At 50.8% G+C, this 19077-nt stretch overlaps 8 protein-coding genes across 8 annotated transcripts; 5 read left to right on the top strand and 3 right to left on the bottom strand.

Moving 5' to 3' along the window:
- Positions 1 to 754: 754 nt before the first annotated feature.
- On the top strand, positions 755 to 1508 carry N7539_003011 (tropomyosin; the record flags this gene model as incomplete). Its single annotated transcript, XM_056932614.1, has 3 exons — positions 755 to 772; positions 946 to 1250; positions 1346 to 1508. The coding sequence occupies 3 exons, from the start codon at positions 755 to 757 to the stop codon at positions 1506 to 1508; spliced, it is 486 nt and encodes a 161-aa protein (XP_056792573.1).
- Positions 1509 to 1906: 398 nt separating this feature from the next.
- On the bottom strand, positions 1907 to 2659 carry N7539_003010 (rRNA-processing protein RRP17; the record flags this gene model as incomplete). Its single annotated transcript, XM_056932613.1, has 2 exons — positions 1907 to 2398; positions 2483 to 2659. 2 exons carry the CDS (start codon positions 2657 to 2659, stop codon positions 1907 to 1909), a joined length of 669 nt encoding a protein of 222 aa, XP_056792572.1.
- Positions 2660 to 2903: 244 nt separating this feature from the next.
- On the top strand, positions 2904 to 4053 carry N7539_003009 (Ac45/VOA1 transmembrane domain-containing protein; the record flags this gene model as incomplete). The annotated part of the gene is made up of 5 exons (XM_056932612.1): positions 2904 to 2998; positions 3076 to 3374; positions 3455 to 3559; positions 3609 to 3851; positions 3914 to 4053. 5 exons carry the CDS (start codon positions 2904 to 2906, stop codon positions 4051 to 4053), a joined length of 882 nt encoding a protein of 293 aa, XP_056792571.1.
- Positions 4054 to 4756: 703 nt separating this feature from the next.
- Positions 4757 to 5905, top strand: N7539_003008 (uncharacterized protein; the record flags this gene model as incomplete). Its single annotated transcript, XM_056932611.1, has 1 exon — positions 4757 to 5905. The coding sequence occupies one exon, from the start codon at positions 4757 to 4759 to the stop codon at positions 5903 to 5905; it is 1149 nt and encodes a 382-aa protein (XP_056792570.1).
- Positions 5906 to 6803: 898 nt separating this feature from the next.
- N7539_003007 (EXS domain-containing protein) lies at positions 6804 to 8406 on the bottom strand (the record flags this gene model as incomplete). The annotated part of the gene is made up of 5 exons (XM_056932610.1): positions 6804 to 6877; positions 7015 to 7331; positions 7400 to 8079; positions 8180 to 8229; positions 8319 to 8406. 5 exons carry the CDS (start codon positions 8404 to 8406, stop codon positions 6804 to 6806), a joined length of 1209 nt encoding a protein of 402 aa, XP_056792569.1.
- A 1845-nt stretch (positions 8407 to 10251) lies between these two features.
- pex10 (ubiquitin-protein ligase peroxin 10) lies at positions 10252 to 11493 on the top strand (the record flags this gene model as incomplete). The annotated part of the gene is made up of 1 exon (XM_056932609.1): positions 10252 to 11493. One exon carries the CDS (start codon positions 10252 to 10254, stop codon positions 11491 to 11493), a length of 1242 nt encoding a protein of 413 aa, XP_056792568.1.
- Positions 11494 to 11810: 317 nt separating this feature from the next.
- On the bottom strand, positions 11811 to 14933 carry N7539_003005 (3'-5' exonuclease; the record flags this gene model as incomplete). The annotated part of the gene is made up of 2 exons (XM_056932608.1): positions 11811 to 12016; positions 12086 to 14933. The coding sequence occupies 2 exons, from the start codon at positions 14931 to 14933 to the stop codon at positions 11811 to 11813; spliced, it is 3054 nt and encodes a 1017-aa protein (XP_056792567.1).
- Positions 14934 to 15722: 789 nt separating this feature from the next.
- On the top strand, positions 15723 to 16378 carry N7539_003004 (RNA-binding protein LSM5; the record flags this gene model as incomplete). The annotated part of the gene is made up of 6 exons (XM_056932607.1): positions 15723 to 15747; positions 15807 to 15863; positions 15922 to 15960; positions 16023 to 16050; positions 16225 to 16288; positions 16343 to 16378. 6 exons carry the CDS (start codon positions 15723 to 15725, stop codon positions 16376 to 16378), a joined length of 249 nt encoding a protein of 82 aa, XP_056792566.1.
- Positions 16379 to 19077: the final 2699 nt, after the last annotated feature.

Below are 19077 nucleotides of genomic sequence, written 5' to 3'. Positions count from 1 at the left end.
GCGGCGTGTGGTTGTAAATGTTGCGCATACAAGGATAAACTTCAACGGTGGAGGTAGCGGTGACGATGAGAAGAATCGGTGAAGAACTTGAGATAGTCTTAATTTGTTGCGGAGCCGGTCCAGCGCGAGCTTGTATGAGATCGAACGAGGCTAGAGTGTTGTTCTAAGCCGTTGCCCGTGGAGACGTGGCGATCGGAGCCGAGTGATTGGGAGGAGACCGCCAGGAAGGGGCGGGGCGGGCAATGGTACGGTACTCGGGCAGGTACCGTGAGTTGTGACAGCGTGGGCTGCAAGTCCCAAATTTAGCAGCGAAACAGAGTCAACAAGCTCATACCGCTTGCCCTGCTCAGCGTCTGGAGGTCAAAATGGTCTTGAGGCTGACGACTTCAGTACCATTTGAGAAGCACGGGACCGTAGGCAGCTAAAGGGAGGCTAAATGAAAAAGTAAACGCCACGGAAAGTTCATGTACCCTCCACTGCCTCCGTCAGTAAACCCAGGTCACGGGGGAGGCAGGTACTCGGTACTTTGCAGCTGGCGATTGTGGCCGCCACGGGGTGGGTACCCAGTACAGTGATAGTCAGCAATAATTCCTCCCCTTTAAACAGTCAGTCTTTCTTTCCCCACGGCTGTTCTACACCTCCCCTCCATCCTACTTTCTACTAGTCCCGGCTCGCAGAGCGAAAGCCTACCGTTTCTCTTCATCCTTACATATTTGACCCTTTCCACCCCACCCTTTCCTTCACATATTTCACCATGGAAAAGATCAAAGAGGTACGTCTACCCACCCTTGTCTGGCGGGGTAGCTTGGACGAGCTGTCTCCTTGGGCTCCTTCCGCGTGACCCCTCTAGGCCACACCTCCGGCCGATGCATGCCATTCGGACTGCTTCTACGCAGTCTCAACTCAGAATGTGGAACCCGGCACTGATCATGATTCTTGTTGAAGCGTATGAGCGCCCTCCGCTTGGAGGCCGATGAGGCTCACGAGCAAGTCGAGGAGCTCAAGAAGAAGGTCAAGACCCTGGAACAGGAAAATCTGTCCAAGGAACAGGAGATCACATCTCTCAACCACCGCAATCAGCTCCTGGAGGAGGAAGTTGAGAAGCTCGAGTCCTCCGTCAAGGACGCCAAGGACGCCGCCAACCAAAGTGCCCAGCACGATACCCAGAACGAAGCTCTTCAGCGTCGGGTACAACTCCTTGAGGAGGAGGCCGAGGAGAACGATCGCACTCTGCGTGAGACCAACGAGAAGTATGTTTTTGACAATTCATATCTATTGTGTCTTGATTGCGGGTTTCCTTTCACATAGATGAACTAACACCGTGTTTTCTCTCTCTTTCTTCCAGGCTCCGCCAGACTGATGTCAAGGCCGGCCACTACGAGCGAAAGGTGCAGGCCCTGGAGACCGAGCGCGATCAGTGGGAGGCCAAGTACGAGGAAATGGCGAAGAAGCACGCTGAGCTGCAGAAAGATCTGCATGATTTGGAGGTCTCTATCAGCAACGTCTAGATCAAAACAAGATCTGGCTCCTGGGACTTGTACTTGGAGGGACATTGGGGCTGGGTGCAGGCTACTTTCCTCTCCACATGTCTGATGTATTCGATGTTGTGACCCCACTTGGATCACCATCTCATTCCACGCATTTGGTGACCGTGTCTTCATTAGCACACTCGCGATGTTGAATTACTCTGCTCTTTCTTCATGCAAATTAATCCCTTTTTGTTTCTCTTGCGCCTCGACAGTCTTCATGGGTATACGAGACTAGTGATCTAAGAAGGAAATGAGACCTGGTGAAGCACTTGGAGCCCAAGAAAGGCCAGGCACCTGAGAAGTGCGACAGACACGTTGTGGAACGCATGCATAGATAGATATGGAGAAGCCTGCCGGTCGTGTCCTCCATCAAACAATCATTTCTCTCGCCGCGCCTTAGCCTTCTTTGCTTTGGACAGACGCTGTTTCGCTGCAGCAAGCTTGCGATCTTGCTTGCTTTCGTACCGGAATTGCTTCTTTTTCTTCTTGGGCTTGTCCGCCGTGGGTTTTCTCTTTTTGGCCAATCGAGCGGCTTCTTCTTCTTCCTGCGCCAAACGCTTCGCCGCCTTCTCTGCCTTCGCTTTGTTCTCTGCCTCAACGTCTTCCCCAAGGATTGATTTTCGCAGACCGTCTCTTGAAGAATCTATCTCTTCCACTGTGACGGTAGTATATTTGTCTTCGTCGATGTATTCGGCTTCGTAGTCGACCGCGGGTGGTTCCTCAATCCCCTGCCATTCCTCGTCGCTTTCGTCGTCTGATCCAGATTCGCCAATCTCGTTATCGCTGGTATCCTCCGCCTTCAGGAGCTTGAGTTGTCGCTTGTGCTCTTCTATCGCATGTTGAAACTCGGCTGCGCGCTCTGCTCGAATCTAGACATGCCGGAATATGTGATGAGTGAACGAGTCCAACAAAGATACGAAGAAGTCTTGAAGGCAGGTGTGCGGCGATCATACCTTTTGGCGATCAAGGCGCTTCTCTTCTTTTGCTCTTTTCGCAGCAATTTCTTGCGCATGCTTGATGCGCTGCTGCTTGCGTTTTCGGAATCCAGTCAAGAATTCCTCTCGGTCTGCTGGGTCAAAACTGACCTCTTCGACCTTGGCGATCTTGCGAAGTTTGCGAACTGGTCCCATGCTGTAATATGGATATGAATCTTATGGCAGATTTTCCCGGTCTCTGTGCAGCTTTGTCTGGTACGAGTTCGCAGCATGTAGTCTTCAGTAATCCCGAGAAAAAAAATTGGGCGGAATCTCAAGCTCCATCGCCGCAGCGGGCCCGCTCGGGCGACCGCCTCCGTAGACATGTCGGACCTCCCGTGACCAGCATCATCATCATCACCCTCCGCCTCTCCAGCCAGCCTCTTCCTGTCCAAGCATAATGTATCTTTGCAACTTTGGGCTACTGGCCCTGGGGGTGACTGCTGTCAATGCTTTTCGGGATACATCTCCATTCTTCCTCGCCTCAACCTCAGAGTAAGCGATTCTTGCGGCACCTGGAGCTTTGAAGCTATAGGCTTGAACCAACTAACCTGCCTATCTCACATACCTAGGCTGTTGACGACCTCCGCAAATGTGAAGGCCAGCGCGTCCCTCTTCACTGATCTTACGACTGCGCTCAAGTCATGCCCTTCGGAGTATTATGTGATCGTCAATCAACCGGGTGTCCATAGCTCGGACTTTGCGACTCGCAAGTCGGTACCCCGCCTCGGCGCGAAGATGCTGGGCAAGGACAAGTCTGTTCGGTCAAAGATGAGCGTCAATGAGGTCTCTGGACTTTTGGAGGCGAAGCAGATCCAGGAGATGTTGACAGAAGGCTGCCAGGCGCAGACCACTGTCATCAACGGTTCCTGTGAGTGATCATAGCAGCCTTGATCAGTAGATTCTAGGACTCGTTCCTTGCAAATTGCAGCTGACATAGAGTCGTCATAGCCGGACAATATCCTTCCTCTTTTGAGACTGGACCTCGAGTCATCGTTGTTGAGTTTCCCATGCTCTCATTGGGCTCAGACCGGGCCGATCAGCTCTCCAACAATGGTACGCGAAGCCCTGTCTGGTATGGAAGTTCCAAGACTCACTTTAATAGATGGCTTGATTGCCGATATCATTGACCGAATCCCCTCCTCATCTAAGTATACTCTGCTCTACGTGACTTCCCCGAGAGAATTCCCTGAGACCGATTCCGTTGTCTACGAATCCGAGGACGCATATACGGACTCTGTGCGGGTCGAGCTCAAGCGTGACTATTCCTCTCACTCCAGCGAGTCTCGCGAGTCCAATCCGGACCGTACTACGTCTTTGTTTGACAAGTATCAATTCTTCACCCCCGGTTAGTACGCTCCATTTCTTCAATGATATTGGACCACAGACTAATCTCTCCGAACTCCATAGGCATCTTCATGGGTTTCATGGCCTCATTCCTGTGCCTCATCATCTTATACATTGCCATAAATGCCATCAGCAGCTTGAAAGTTCCTTACGCTGCCTTTGAGAAGGATACATCTGTTGCTGTGCAAAAGAAGCAGCAGTAGGTGGAACTAATGAGGTATGAGTGGTTAGGCGTCGAGAGCAAGATTAAGCATTTCACTATATTGGACCGATTGACTTTTTACTCTTTTCTTCTTGGATTCAGAACCCTGTCTTTCCCTTTATTCAATGTTGTCTACATTTACCCTTGTAAGATACATCAGAGTATGATCTTCGGGTCTAAATATCATCATGTGATCCACGCTCAAGCCGCCTCGGATCTTAGTCTCTTTCACCACTAAGCGCTGTAGCCTAAGCCCGTTGCTCGTTGGTTTTGCTGCTGACTTTGCATCACTGCATTCTCTCGCTCGTTGACTGAGGAAGTCTCTTGATCGGCGTAATCAACCTTTACAAAACCTCACTCGTTGGCCGTCTTCAAGAGCCAGTCACTCGCTTTGACAGTTACATACAATATCTCGCAGAAACCCCGCGTGTCAGTGTGGAGAAACCCACCAGATCCGATCAGGGGAACAGCATCAGCCCCCGATACACACGCTAAGACAGTAGAAGGCTGCATTCTTTTTCTGGAGCAAGACATTCTGACTTCTTCTTACCCTTGATATCTTGTCGAGACTGACGCTATCGTCACAACCTCTTCTTCTCCCGCCTGCTCCCCAGGTCGATCATTTTGCTATCCAGCACTAAACGTGCTTTGTTGGAAACCTCTAGTTTTCCCGACAGCTGAAAAGTACAAGACCACTCAATTCGATGAGGGTCATTCGCAGCAGGGCTGGGAATTCCCAGTCCTCATTGATTTTGCTGCTTCTGGTTGTCCTGGTCACTGTTGTCTCAGTCTCCGCACAGGGGAAAGATACAACTACGGATGCCGCCCAGACCACCACTGCAGATCCCTCCTCTTCGTCCTCCTCCACCACCAACACCGATAGCCTTTCAAGCGGGACCACCGCTTCGGCGTCCTCCTCCACCAAAACCACCTCTTCCTCGTCGAATTCACAGTCCACGATGGATTCCACGACGACGACGACGACGATCTCCTCGTCGTCTTCGTCCACAACCACCGATACCACATCAACGTCCTCCGTTTCCACAACGACGGACTCAACGTCCTCCTCTTCTTCAACCTCAACCTCCAGTCCCCTCGTCACCGTACCCCCTACCGACAATGCGCCGTACATGCAAATGTCAAATATCCCCGAGGGGACTGTCTTCATCGCAGTCGGGGCAATCCTCGGACTGATCGGGCTCGCCGTTCTCGCCTGGCGAGCCCTAGTCGCATGGTCGGTCAATCGCTCTGTGCGCCGCGCCGCCCTCGCACAAAGTTCGGAAAAGAGACGCCTTTCACGCCGAAGTGCCGGAGGCAGGAAGCGATCGCAGGGACACGGCGTGTATACGACGGCGGCACCAGGCAACGACGTCTCCCTCGACAAACTCGGCACAACGACCCACACAACATATAAGTCTTCCAAGCGAGTCCCCAGCTCAAGCAGTGGTCTGTTCTTCTCGCCCACAGCCGGTGGCACGGGCTCACATGCTAGTCTTCCCAATGCTGGGAACCGGGGCTCTACATATCTGCCTGCTGGTTACTACGCTGCTGCGGGTGTATCGACGCCGTCGAGGGACCCGAATGGATCTCAACCTCATATTTATTCTCCGACAGGCACGGGCGGTCCCGTGTCTCCTGGCGGGGGATATTTCGCGGGGTCGTCTCCGTCACTGCCCGCCGTTGGCGGTTACTCAGACGTGCCCCCAAATCGGCACTCGTATATGGCTGCGTCATCGAGCTCGCTGAATCTGAATCAGCCGCCGCAGGGCCGTGCGCCAAGTGCATACTTGGAAGATCTGTTCGAGAGTCACACATCTCCGCGTGCTTCTCCGTCTGGTCTTGATCGTCATTGAAATCTGCGACTGTTCTTCTTTGAATCACCGGCGTATCTCGATCAAACATACCGTATAATAACTCCACCAACCAGGATTCTTATTCTGCTTGTCCATTCTTTCTTGCTACCAGTCCTTACTTTCTCCCAGTTTTCGGTGTGCCATATTCCCAGCCCAGTCATCATACCTGATCAAAATACTTTCCAATATTCCATAATAATTGCGCGGGCGTTTGTACTCGGGAGCGAGTCGTGCTTTGCATTTAATCTACCACCAGCCTGCATAATTTCTTTCCCATGCTTCTTATTCTATAGAAAGCCTGCTCTTCACGATTGTAGCTAATCGCAGGGCCCTCTGTCAATATATCCATAACAATTCGATAGTCACTCGGCCATGGAACAATCCAATAGTTTCCAAAATGGCTCCAGTTAGAGCAGTGAACATCGTTCCATGTTGTATTGTGCAGGTGGTCCATCTGAGATGATAGGTTGCTTTACAAGGATTGCAATGATGCATAGCCCATGAGACCACGCAAAAAGCGCTCCGATGCATCGCCAACTCCGAGCGTTGATATGGTCAAATACCAAGCTGTAGAGTAAATGTTTCAGATAGCCAGGACACCACACAGGCTGCAGGGTTAAAGCTAGACGTAGTACTGTATATTCATTATCAAAAGCTCGTGTCTATAATTGCTTCAAAGAGGCTGAACTGCTTGATGACGCAAGATGAAAGAAGAAAAAGGAATCAGAGACGATATGATATAGTCGATTGACATGAACGATTCGTTGCATGCTTGCAGAGGGGTGGAAAGAACAAATGTTGGTGTGGTTTACAGTTCGGTTGTGAGAGAAAAGGTGGTAAGGGGGTTATATAGGACAGGGGAGAATCGATGCTGTGAAGCGAGAGCGCAACGCTCGATCTAGTCGGCATCGAACTTGTGGTTGAGGTCGCCGAGTAAAATATCATCCAGAGCGGAGCCTTGGGTGGTGCGAACTTATGTGAGACGAACTAGTTAGCAAAGAGTGTCTCGGGAAATAATTGTTGTGAAAGAACCGCATTGGGGGTTGCCATTGCAAGAAACAATACAAGAAGCAATGAGTCGACAACATGAGGAGGGGCCATATACTCACTCCACTCAGCTTCCACGCGGAAGAAAACCCACATCCACCGGCGTGCAATTTCAAGGAACATAAGCAAGAAGAGGCCGGATTCGGTCTCGGCAAGCCATGAGAGCCCCGGTAGCACACGCCAAAGCCAAGAGAAGCGAAGCAATAGATCAGCGATAATCACCCCGTGATAGATGCGATCAGATGAAAAGATGCGATGTCGTCGTAGCCCGTACGGATGCTCGCGGTCCAATCGTTTGGAAGAGAAGAGGGTAAAGTCCCAATCTTTCACCACGTCCCACCAGAAAGAGTAGCCTGAATTTATGCACGAAAAGATAAATCTGAGCGGAAGCAAGAAATTAGTACGTGATGGGCACAGACAAGGGATGGGTGGTGTAGAGGTGCCCACAAGAATCGAATGATGGTCACTTCGCTGAATCCGTGGAAATAGAACGGGTTGTAATTGCGCAGCTTCGCATTCAGGTAGATCACGGGGAACGCGGTGGAATATTTCAGAGCGTTGGCCAGATGCTGGCTTCCCTTGCTCTGTTCACGGCGTGACGTGGCTCGGCGGGAGCGCAAGTACTCGGTCAAACATTGGCGCAACCGAATAAGGCTCGGAATCGCAATGAGAAGAGGTGTAATGAAGGTCTTGCCACAGCTTCGGTCCGGCTTGGAGGTCGCGAACAAGAAATCGCTGAAGAACATGCAGAAACTGATGTACAGATCGGCCAGCACTCGCGCATAGCTGGTCAGAGCATCCGCTAGCAAGACGTCCCCGAACTTGCCATCTTGCGCGTCAGCGAGGCCTCCAATGATGACGCGCTTCAAGGTCAGCAGGAGTCGTACGCGACCTGCGCGAGACGCTCGATTGAAAGGCCAGATGAGGATGAGGAGGAGAGGGGTGAAGACGGAGAGCGGAATGTAATCAAAGCGCGCGACCAGCTCGTATTGACAGTGGGTGACGATCCAAAAGAGAACTGTCCAGATTGCGAGTGGTAGTGTCAAGAGAGAGGCTAATCGGTATGCGGAGGCATAGTGTGGTCGTTGAGGGGCGGAGGAGGGGTATCGAATCAGTGCAGCGACATCCTAGAGCGAGGCCGAAGTAAAAGGGCGGCTGTCAGTCTTGAGAGAAAGTCATTGGAGATCGGTCCTCACGGCAAAAGATAGGGGGCCTTTCTTGACGTACAATCTCCGTTTTGGACAACAAATGCAGGTTAATCGCCCATCCCCAAAATCCTATCGCTGCAAGTCAGCCGCTGCGAAATTGAGTCGCGTGCCATGCAAACTATCGATATGCAGGGCACTGAGAAAAGTCGCCAACGCACCAGCAACCAACAGGGTCGCTACTCGTAAGGGAAACGGAAAGGTTAGCCCAAAGCCATCGATTTGTGGCTGTCGATCTGGGCTGGGCATTTTATTCCATTGACTTGCCTCCGGAGATGCGGAATTCGAAGCGGAAGAGACAGTCTGGAGACGCGGAAATGGAGGTGAAATGGAGGGGTGAAGAGAGAGAGACGGCTGAGATGTTCCGTTGGCGATCTGGCCGAGTGCATGAAAGAAGAGAATGGGGATTCCCTCGAGACTATCTTTTGAGGTACAGTCCCACTCAAGCCTGTCCGAACGGTCGTGTCGTCGGCGACGGGGGTTGATCAGGATTCAGAGGTAAGTAACTTAGTTCTGACGTGAAAATGGCGACCCTACCCGGACACGGTAGAGTGTCTTCGCCCGCTTTCGGATCTGGTTCAATGGGCACTCGAACGAAGCGGTGGTCTCTGAACGAGGAGGTTGCGACTAAAAGGGACGATATGTATCCGAGTGTCTCTTTTCCCTTTTCTTCAACCTCTACCCTTTTTTTTTTTTTTTCATTAATTTGACTCTTCTTTGGGCCTGCGTGTCCGAGCGAGAGAACATCGTTGCGCTTTCATTGGGAGCGCAGGGCGGAGTGGAGTCACCTGCAGTGGCTGAAGGGTGGAAAAAGTCCCCTTACGCTTCGTGGAGTCTGTCGAGTCTGTCGAGCCTTCCATGGTCTCGACTCTCAAGGAAGTCAGTGCTTCTTGGTCTAGTTGGTAAGATGTGCATTCGAGAGAGTGTCCATAGCAGCCACTCAGGGAGTGAGGAGTGAGGACTGGCGATAATAGTACTGTGAGAGTCCTACTGTAGGTGTAGGACACTCAGACGATTCTCCTCAGAGACAGTACTAAGAAGCGTATATGGTACATCCATGCTTCAGACTATAAAATATAGACTACGGTCACTATAACATGTACCTTGGTCGCAAGCAAACTTAGGAGTTGTCGCTCTACTACGATCGTCGCGCGCAGTTTACCCAACGCACCTTGCATTCGACAGCTTCGCAGAGTGTCCTCTAGACTCTCCATAGTCCATAGTCCGTACAGTCCGAGTCTACTTGGTATGCTCCAAGCATGGTATTCAATGAGCGTAGGTGGTCATTGTTCATAAATCAACCCAACAACGTCAAGTGTACCGATAGATCTCGTAGACAGGAAACCTCCCTCTCATAGTCATACTGATGAGCATATCATGACAAGACCGTCCTGATGCAGATTTGCATGCTTCCATCCTCATACAAGCCAAGTCGTTTGTCCCTCTTACTCACGACGGACCGACTTCATCGTGGCATCATGTCGATCGTTGTATCCACTCCATTACGACGCTTTGTTGTCAGTGACGTCGCTCCATCAGATCGCAAATGGCGGTAGTGACTGGTCCTGCCCGGGTCAAGATTGAAAGTCGCAGACTGTGTTTTAAGCAGGGCCAGTGCGATGAGGCGGTGCGATGGTTCCGAATCATCGCGGATACCGATTCTACTGGAACTGAGGACCCTGTGAAGACTGAAGAGTGCCATCTCTCTCCAAGAGTGGACCTCCAATCTGCCGACTTTATTTTTAGACGCGTGATTCAGGGGCAGGAGGTCGCTGATTAGATAGTGGGCAGCCACTCACATGACTCGGGTCTCGTTTCCTTCAGATCATGTGATTGATTTCCGCCCGAGATCATCACATGACCTCAGCCGAGGCAATCCGGGGTAAGGTCCGAGAAGCCCGTCTTCCGCCAGCCGTGGAGAACGAGTGTCACTGTCAACGAGATCGCGGGAGCGAGGTGACAGAATTCCACCGCATCGTCGTTACTTCGACAGACTCCTCTCAAGCTGGTCTTTTCGACTTGCTCGGTGATCAAATCACATAATTAATCGGAACGGCCACTCCATCTTAGCCTCTGTACACTCCATTGCCAACCATGGCCGACGACGATCCTCACTTGTCGTTGACAACCCCAGATGCGCCCATCGGCTCCCCAACATCTCACTTCTACCCCTTCGCCACGTCACCAGATATCATTCGCGCTCATGAAAAAGACGCATTTCTCACCAGCGGGCTGGTGCAACAAGTCCAATCGATAATTCGAGCCCTGCGAGGCGCGCGATATGCTCACACTCACTCAGATGCGATCAAGCATCTTACCGAACTCCTCTACTTCTCCCTCACCACCGCCATTGGCAATCGCACTCTCGGCGAGGAATATTGCGATCTGGTCCAGTTAGAAGATGACACTCTGCGTCTACCGGCTATAACCCGTCGCGTCGGATACATTTTAAGCAGCATCCTCGTCCCGTGGTCCCTTCAGCGTTTATTGCCATCGCTGCGACAGCGTGTGCGTCACAAGCTTGAACGGAGCGTCGCCAAGCAGCAACTCCGCGAAGCACAGCAAGCGAGCTTGCTCAGCTTGAACAAACCATCTCTCAGCACTCACACGGCGGGTGGAACCGCCTCAAAGCCTTTCTTCACGAAATTGCGAGTCCAACAGTATCTCCTCGAGCATCTGGACTCGATCACCTCGGTTTCTCCCATCTATGCCCTCAGCCTTGCCACTTTCTACTTCACCGGCTCCTACTACCATCTCTCAAAGCGAATCTGGCGCCTGCGATATGTATTTACCAAGAAGATCGAGGAAAGCGAGCAACGCATCGGATACGAGGTGTTGGGCGTATTAATGGTCCTACAAATTGCCGTACAGGGATTCTTGCACGTGCGCAAGCTAGCAACAAGCATGCAGGAGGAACAAGCAGAGTCCGCCACAAAAACTGGGGAAACATCCTCGTCAGAAGCAGGGTCGCTCCTGGCAACAATTGAGAATCCCTCAACAGTACCATTACTTCCAGCCTCGTCCGCGCGATATGACCTGGACGAGAATCCGGGGGGCCGTGGCGTGGATTCCAGACGGTCAGCAACGGAAGTGTACGCTGTGTTTGGAAGCTTTCAAGGATCCAAGTGTGACGACCTGCGGGCATGTCTTTTGCTGGGTGTGTGTCCGAGATTGGGTGCGAGAGAAGCCGGAGTGTCCCCTTTGTCGGCAGGAGGTGCTTATTTCAAAGGTACTGCCGTTGCGGGGGTAGAGAGACGGGAGCTTTCACCTTCCTTTTTGATGTATATTCTTGTCCTGTCGATGTTTGCAGGTAACAGGACTGTAGTGTGGACCTGATTGCCTTGAAATATACCCTCGAAATATAATGATCCTGTCAATGCTACATCATACCCCCGGAGAGTGTCTCTTGATATCTAATGCCACTTAGCCCATGTGTTCATCTCCACTTGTATCAAATAATTTGACCCATTTTTCAAGGCATCTATCTTGATTTCTCTTTGAGTTTCGAGTCAGATTCTCAAACGCATCTGGAACATCCATTGAAGATAAGTCAAGATGCTAGATGCATTCACAATATATACCTATGTTTGAATGTATCGTCAAGTTTGGCTGCTGTCCGCACATCTCCAGGTTTGTCTCCACAATGCATCGTCTTATGACGAGCGATCGATAACATCACCGTCAATCATCCCAGAAACAAGGTCGTGATCATCCACATTCACGGTCTGGCCCGCTGGGCGGATAATAGGTAGATTCAGCTCGGCAAAGGCTGGACGAGGAGGTGTAGGCTTCATTCCCAGCCTTTTCCGCTCCATAGCATAGTACAGGCAAATGGAGGCATATGGATCTGTGGCAGCATCTAATATCCAGAGAACATAACTGTCAGCAATGCAGTGCTAGGATGAGTTTTTACAGCGTCCGAACTCACAATTGACCTGACTGTGGTTCAATGGTATCGTCCAATTGCCACACCGCACATCTCCACTCTTGTCAAGCGGTAGTCCCAGGTGTGCATGTACTTGATCGCTCAAATTCACCAGTCTTTTATTGACAAGCGCTGGTTGACTTTGTCCATATTGAATGAGTTTATGTAGGTGGCTCAATTCGAAGATAGATCGAGCTCCAATCCCGAGGTATTTGCGTAACCGGGTCGAGTCTGCCTTGATGGAGACTCCAACTTTGGTAATGTCAGGTGATTCAAGTATACGTTTGAGTGTTGGAGCGATGAGATCGTCACGAGATCGACTAGGTCTGAACAAAGCGATTTGGAAGAGAGCAATGCGCGTCTCGTCCGCGATTTGAATGAGCGACAAATTGTTTGGAATGCTGCTGGATGCGGAGGACTGTGCTTGCCATTCCAGATCAAAGCCAATGACCTTGCTGTCCAGGAAATGCTGCGATATGCGCTCAGTGCTCTCGCGGCTTTTGCAATAGTGAACCACTGGTTTCCGACCATTCGGGGATAGCTGGTCACTATGTGTCCAGAACAATGCAGTCTGTTCCATTGGAACTGTGCTTGTCTCAACATTGTCTGGGCTCCCGTCAGTGACAGACTTGATGGGTTCGACGACGAAGGAATGTGATTCCAAAGTGCACTCCCTCTGCTCTTCCATCACACTAAGCTTGGAATCCCGATACAGGCGAGAAGCGGTGCTGTATGGGCGGTCACCAGATTTTGGATTGAGTCCACCGGGAATGGTGATGGGGTTCGGTTCCCAAAAATTACGCTGAGGAGATGACTTGCGTAAGCGCAAAGACTTTCCCTTCGAAACGACATCGCGCTTCCGAGGCAATGATGATTGGTCTTTTGTGTTTTGGCTGTCTTTGGTCTTAAAGTCTGAAGGACGTCTGATCTTGTCCGTCTTGGACTTTTCTGATGTTCGACCAACGTCGTACTCATCTTCACCGGTCTTTGGCTTTTTGACTCGGGTCTTAATGTCACTGAGCAGGGCACCCTGCTCGGTCTTGTCTGCTTGCTTGTGCGGCGCAACAGTGGACGTTGACGGTTTGCGTTTTTTTCTAGCAGAGATAGCCTGTTCCTGCGAACGAGGCGAAATTGGGGCCTGAGCCCACTTTTTGCTCTTTCGGCGCTGGTTTGATAGAGTAGTGCGTCCAGCCTTCGTCTCGTCGACTTTCACGGTCACGATATTCGCTGGGATGGTCGATATGAGATCAGAGCCAGGCTTGGAGCGAACAATAGGTTTGAGTTTTCTTCGAGGGCTCTTGAACCTAGTCTGCCGAGATGCTCTTGCAATTTTCCGCGAAACTCCACGGCGGCGAACTCTGACAGAACCTAGATCGAGAATTTGGGATTTTCGTGCAGCCGCTTCCAACTTGAATCTCTCTGTCATCGCTGACCAAGTATCCGTTATGTTCAGCTGCTTGGATAGGCGAACGGCCGATTCAGCTGTATAAGCCCGATCACGAAGATCCATCATCTGGTGGATCCAACGGTAGAATCGTTCAAGTTGTTGACTCATGGGTTTATCGGGAACAAAGAGGCCTTCGGCTTGTATGATATTTGGCACCCTCAGCATCATCATTCTTTTCTCAAGCCCGAAGCGATACCAGCTGATGTATCTGTACGATTCCAGCTCAATCAGAAACTCTTTTGTGCACTCTCTGTAGGACTTGTGCCAGTCAACAAGACGGTTACGGAGGCTCTTGTGCTGGGTTTCTTGCAGGCCCTCCCACATGGGCCCAAAAGTACCCATAGTAGTGGCGATCAGATACAGCACTTCGTTCTTCAAGAGCATCTGATGCATTCGGTGGATATCAAAAGGTGCAATCACATCAAGCTGGCGCCAGTAGTTGCTTAGCTCGGGTGACCAACTTGGCCTCGGACCTTTCCACCGTTGTAGGTAGGCTCTGCGAATGCGATCGATGATTTGGAGATTATGTTTATGCCGATACGCTCGAATTCGCTGACTTCTTGCGTCCTCGAACATGATTGACCAAACGTAGTCCGGTGGATTGATCCCACCCAGTTGGGAAAAGTGTATAAGAGTGAAGAATTCCAGCTGATAGGCTTCGCCAAGTTCCGTCTCGGATCTCCTCGACTTGCGCCAACTCCAGCGGTAGGCATGGCCTGCCCCGCTTAAATCATTTGTGTGGACATGATGTTTGTCTAGAAATTCTTGGTAGCGCGCACTGGACGGCGAATCGGATAATGCAAGGGAGGCTAAAATGGGCCTCAGGGAATTGAGACCATTCAGCGTCTCGGCCACCTTACCCTGCAGCTCGACGTATTGTTGAGCTGCAAGATCTGTCCGTTCAAGTGCTCTATCAATCTTGGCCCTGGCGGCATTTCGCGGGATCAAAAATTGCTCATTCAATTGACCATGAAGAAGGTCTGACTCCTCTTTCAATATACGGAGGGACAACCGAATAAAGCTAAGATGCAAGTCTCCAAGGACACGCGCCGTCTTTGCCACTCTTGTCCTGAGATATGGGATGTCGCGGAACACTATCTTGCAATACTGATGCTCCAGGAACTGACAGACTCCTTGACTTTTCCTCACCAACTGCTCATGACGTGAGATCGCAACAGAGAGCCGTTGTTTACATTCGATCGTCAATATCTCAGCAGCCTTGGCGCTCTGTGAAAGATGGCGCTCGACAGGAGCGTACTTCGTCTCCAAGTACTCATTGACTAGTGTCGAGATTCTGTCCAGAGCGCCTGCTTTCCTCTCAATCTCACGAAGCTTCTTTGGGTCCAACGGTCTGGTGAGTCGCTGTTTAGCTCTCATTCCTCGTGCCCGGATCAAGTCGTTCATGTCTCTTGGCGCGATTCGGGCGACGCCCAGTCCAATGGAGGCATGTTGAGGAAACGGAGTGACATGTTCGTCTTCCTCCTCATCGATGATGATTATTTGGGAGCGGCTCGAAGCAGTGAATGTTCTTCGTGGTGCATGTTTGAGAGACCGTGGCCGGTGGGACTCACATCGATTGTGTCGAACGCGTGAATGGGCAAGAGAGCAAGATAAGAAAGTGTCTCTATCACTAGGAGGAGCAAATTGTCAAACAACAGAAACCTTGTCTATGAGAGCCACCCTTGAATTACCATTGTGTTGAAAGGCAACGAAGACCCAGATTGCTCTTGCGTTGACCCAGTGCATCGCACGAGGCACTTGAGACCAAGGGCGGGTACCTCAGACCTGCTGGAAAGGTCGCCCATCCCCGCATGCTGTTTCGTCTGCATAGCGCGATCCCTCGGGAATTGCGAATGGAAATGAGCCAGTTCTGGCACGCCGATGAGTAGGACACTTTTCGAGTCTTTCAGCCTGGTTCCGAGCAAGTTTCGACGACTCACGAAGTAGTGTTGTTTAATTCACTTTCCAAGCAAGCGGTGGCCGGGCCAGGTGACTCGTCTTCTACAGAAAGACACGCTATTCCTGATTTGGACAGATATCTCGGCCCGCAAAAAACCCGGTCGCTGGAGGGCAGAGCATCGGCGCAGCTTTGTATAACCTCGAAATTATATTAGACTGCCTTCTTGACGCGTCCAGAGAATCGACCCGTGAAATTTCCCGATAACTCGCCGTTTCCATTACGTTCCCATTACAATGGCGTCTCAACTGCTGCCCCTTGGTACGTGAACAGATTTGACTATCGCCCCCCACTGTGAGACCCCTCTAATATTCAGATAGAGCTTATCGACAAGTGTGTCGGCTCTCGTATTTGGGTTGTCATGAAGGGTGATAAAGGTAAGGCCGGTGCAGCTTGACATCCATGATACCTCGAAGCGCGCTGACATTGATGTAGAATTCTCCGGCACTCTGCTGGGATTTGATGACTACGTCAGTGAGTATCCCACGTGTTGCGTTGGTCTTCTTGAAATATGCAACATACTGACCCGATCGCAGACATGGTTCTTGAAGACGTGACTGAATTGTAAGCGCCCGTTCGCCAATGTGGACTGAAAATTGTCTTGCCTGGTTCTCTTCAACGTGGTCATCAGACGGGGTTACTGCTTCTTTAGTGATGACCTTGTCGACGATGATCTTGACGGCGCGATCAGCAGTCGAGTTTCTTAAACATGGAATCATACCACTGATATCTATGCAGTGACTACACCGGTGCGCAAATCAAATTGCCCAAGCTTCTGCTGAACGGTAACAACGTTTGCATGGTATGTCCTTCTCATCTACCCCTTCAATATTCATTGCCTCTAACTCTGGCCTAGTTGATCCCTGGTGGCGAGGGGCCCGGTAGCGCATAAGGCTGGACCGACTGATAAACTTGCCTCTTTCTTTTAATGATACCGATTGTTATGACATTTCAACATATTCAATGAATGCATGAAACGACGCCCTTGATCTTCGTAATGTGTTTGTCCGAGACGACCATGGAGAGAGTGACTGAGAGACGTTCTTGGCCGACACATCATCTGAGGTTTCGGCTTGAACGTGTCTGTTGATTGAACTCCACGAAGGAAACGCACTATCGATCTCTTGGGTACCCGTCAGGGCGAGAGAGCATCCGCTCAATCGAGGATACTTGTGGTCGAGGAACGAACGGCCTTCCCAGTTACTTTGCTAGACTGGCGAACAGCTCTAGTGTCATCAGAGACGTGTTTGGTTCATTTGAGTCTTCTGTGCACCGTTTGACTGGGTCCAGACGCTGAATACAGTGAGGTCTTCAATATATACCTTTGTACAACTTCAGACGTAACCTACGCGACTCAGTACTATCTGCGTGTCTTCGCCGTCGTCTCGAGACCTGGTTGTTGAACCTTGAACTATTGCCCGATCACTCTGGAATTTGATGTCAAAAGTGACGTTTTCGGTTCAAGGAAACAAACCTACGTTGCCCTGTCAGCTTCTTTCTCCAGCACCCAATTGCGTGTCATTGAAAGCTAAGCGGACATGACTGATCTAACCAGAAGTTCCCAGCAACTCATCTACATTTCCTTCTAGACCACTGTCCATTTTCATCTACAGACAGCTTCACTCCACACCCACCACGAATGGCCTTCTTCATCGAGTCCATATCAAACCTCCACTCCAGGCACCCCAAGCCCCGCCAAGTACCGAAAGCACGGGACAAAAGTCACTTTTCTGGCGCCATCAGCTCGGTCCAACCACGCGCAAAACTCTCAAACCCCAAACTCTTGCCGAGCCACGCTTAGCAGGGCACCCCGAGCATATCGTCGGCTACTCGCGGATTCCACAGACGCTCCCTGCAGTCTATCATCGGATATTTTATATCCCACGCGTATGCTCCAAGGTGATAGGTCCCAGGCAATCAGAGCGGTGATCATTACTGCCCATCTTTCAGTATGTGGAGGGGGAAGTGCAAAGTCTAATATGTGGAGTGCAGAAGGACCTGGGTAGTGATCGCCTATAGAGTTATCCTCGAAGATTGTTCGATTTTCCGGGGTTAGCGGACGTTGTGCTCTCGACGCGGCTGTGCTTATTGTTATGAGCTGTCAGGTACTTGCAGCTCTAACTCCATTCGGGAGGTGGCCCGCTCATATATTGCTCGAGATTGACTTGGCAGATGGTGCTAGAGGAGGAAACGGATGTTATTCGCTTTGAGGTTCAAACACTTGTTCTCGATCGGGGTCTGCTCGAGGTTTTGTCCATCGGTTCATTCCGAATATTCACCCGGGCGCTGGACTCGAAGCTCAACGGCAACCCATTCAGGAAATTGATGTAGTCAGTAGACTGCGAATGGGCATGTGTAGCGATCAGGGATGGAGACTATGGAGCCGGAATCTGGCGGCTCTACGGATGCTCTTTCAGATGATTCTGGAATGGCCGCAGATGGAGATCTCATCTCCTAGAGAGTCTGATCTACAGTAAGGCTGGGTCAGACCCGTCCAAGTACCTCCATAGCACTGGACCGTGGAACAAAATTGACTAACTTACAGCAACAAACTATTACGCAACCCAGCCCGGTTCGGTAAACATTCAAAGTCAGTTGGCTTACCCAGTGAGCAATGGCAACGAATCTGCTCGTAATGACACTGTCTGACGGCACGCATCTATTCCAGACGCGTTCAGAAACCGCGCAATCACTATGTGCCTGTCCCTAGAGCCAGGCGGAACAGCTTTCGGCCTCAGTTAACTACTATTGTGTCTTTGAGTAGTTTGTACACACTACTCAGTGCCATATATGAGTGCCTTCTTTCACAAAAGACAAGATTCATCCAAGAAATCTTGTCCCCACGCCTGATCCAATAATTTCTCAACCCACCGTACCATAAATTTTCACCAACTTTAGTGAATACGACTCAGGAATCGCAAGTAGTAGTCACGACTCAGCAACTCACTAGTCATCCCCCGGCCCAGAAACTGTGGATATTGCCCAGGAAGTTGCCCTTTGGGGTTTTTCTTACCCCGGACTGGCGATGTGGAAACTGTTACCTAAGAGCTTCATTTCCCCCGCATTCAACCTGGGGAAAAACTGGATCAACACCCCCGTCAGCCCCGTGTGGGACAACTCTAAAGCGACCCAGCCTGAGATATGAGGGGGAGGACGAAGTTGCAGGTTGGTCTTCGAGTTGAGGCGCATTGGATGATTCATGTGGGCGGGGGATGAAGTTGCGAGGTTTGAAGAAGTTGGAATGCGTCAATTAGGTCGGTAGTGGCGGGGCGAATTTGTCGCTTGCGGTCGGCTTTTGGGGGTTGATGAATTGCGTCTTGGGAACGTTATTGTAGTGTACACACCACACTGTACAGTGTACACTTGTACAGTGTATAGTGATACTGTATAGAGTGTGCTCAGTGCTGTAAGTGTTGTATATCACCTGATCCTTGAGTGTCGCATGTGCTAGCTGCCAAGTACTTCACTACAAACAACTTGGTCTATAATGGCTAGTGTCTACTGCTAGGAATATGCCCAATGTCTACCTAGTACCTGCCTAGTACCTACCTGGTACCTATGTCACTACTGCCGAGGTACATCGGAAGGTGT

This window comes from Penicillium diatomitis (genome assembly GCF_028827545.1).
Source record: "Penicillium diatomitis strain IBT 30728 chromosome Unknown utg000003l_segment0_segment0, whole genome shotgun sequence".
Lineage (NCBI taxonomy): Eukaryota > Fungi > Ascomycota > Eurotiomycetes > Eurotiales > Aspergillaceae > Penicillium > Penicillium diatomitis.
The sequence above is the reverse complement of the archived record's forward strand: the minus strand, read 5'-3'. Positions and strand labels throughout refer to the sequence as shown.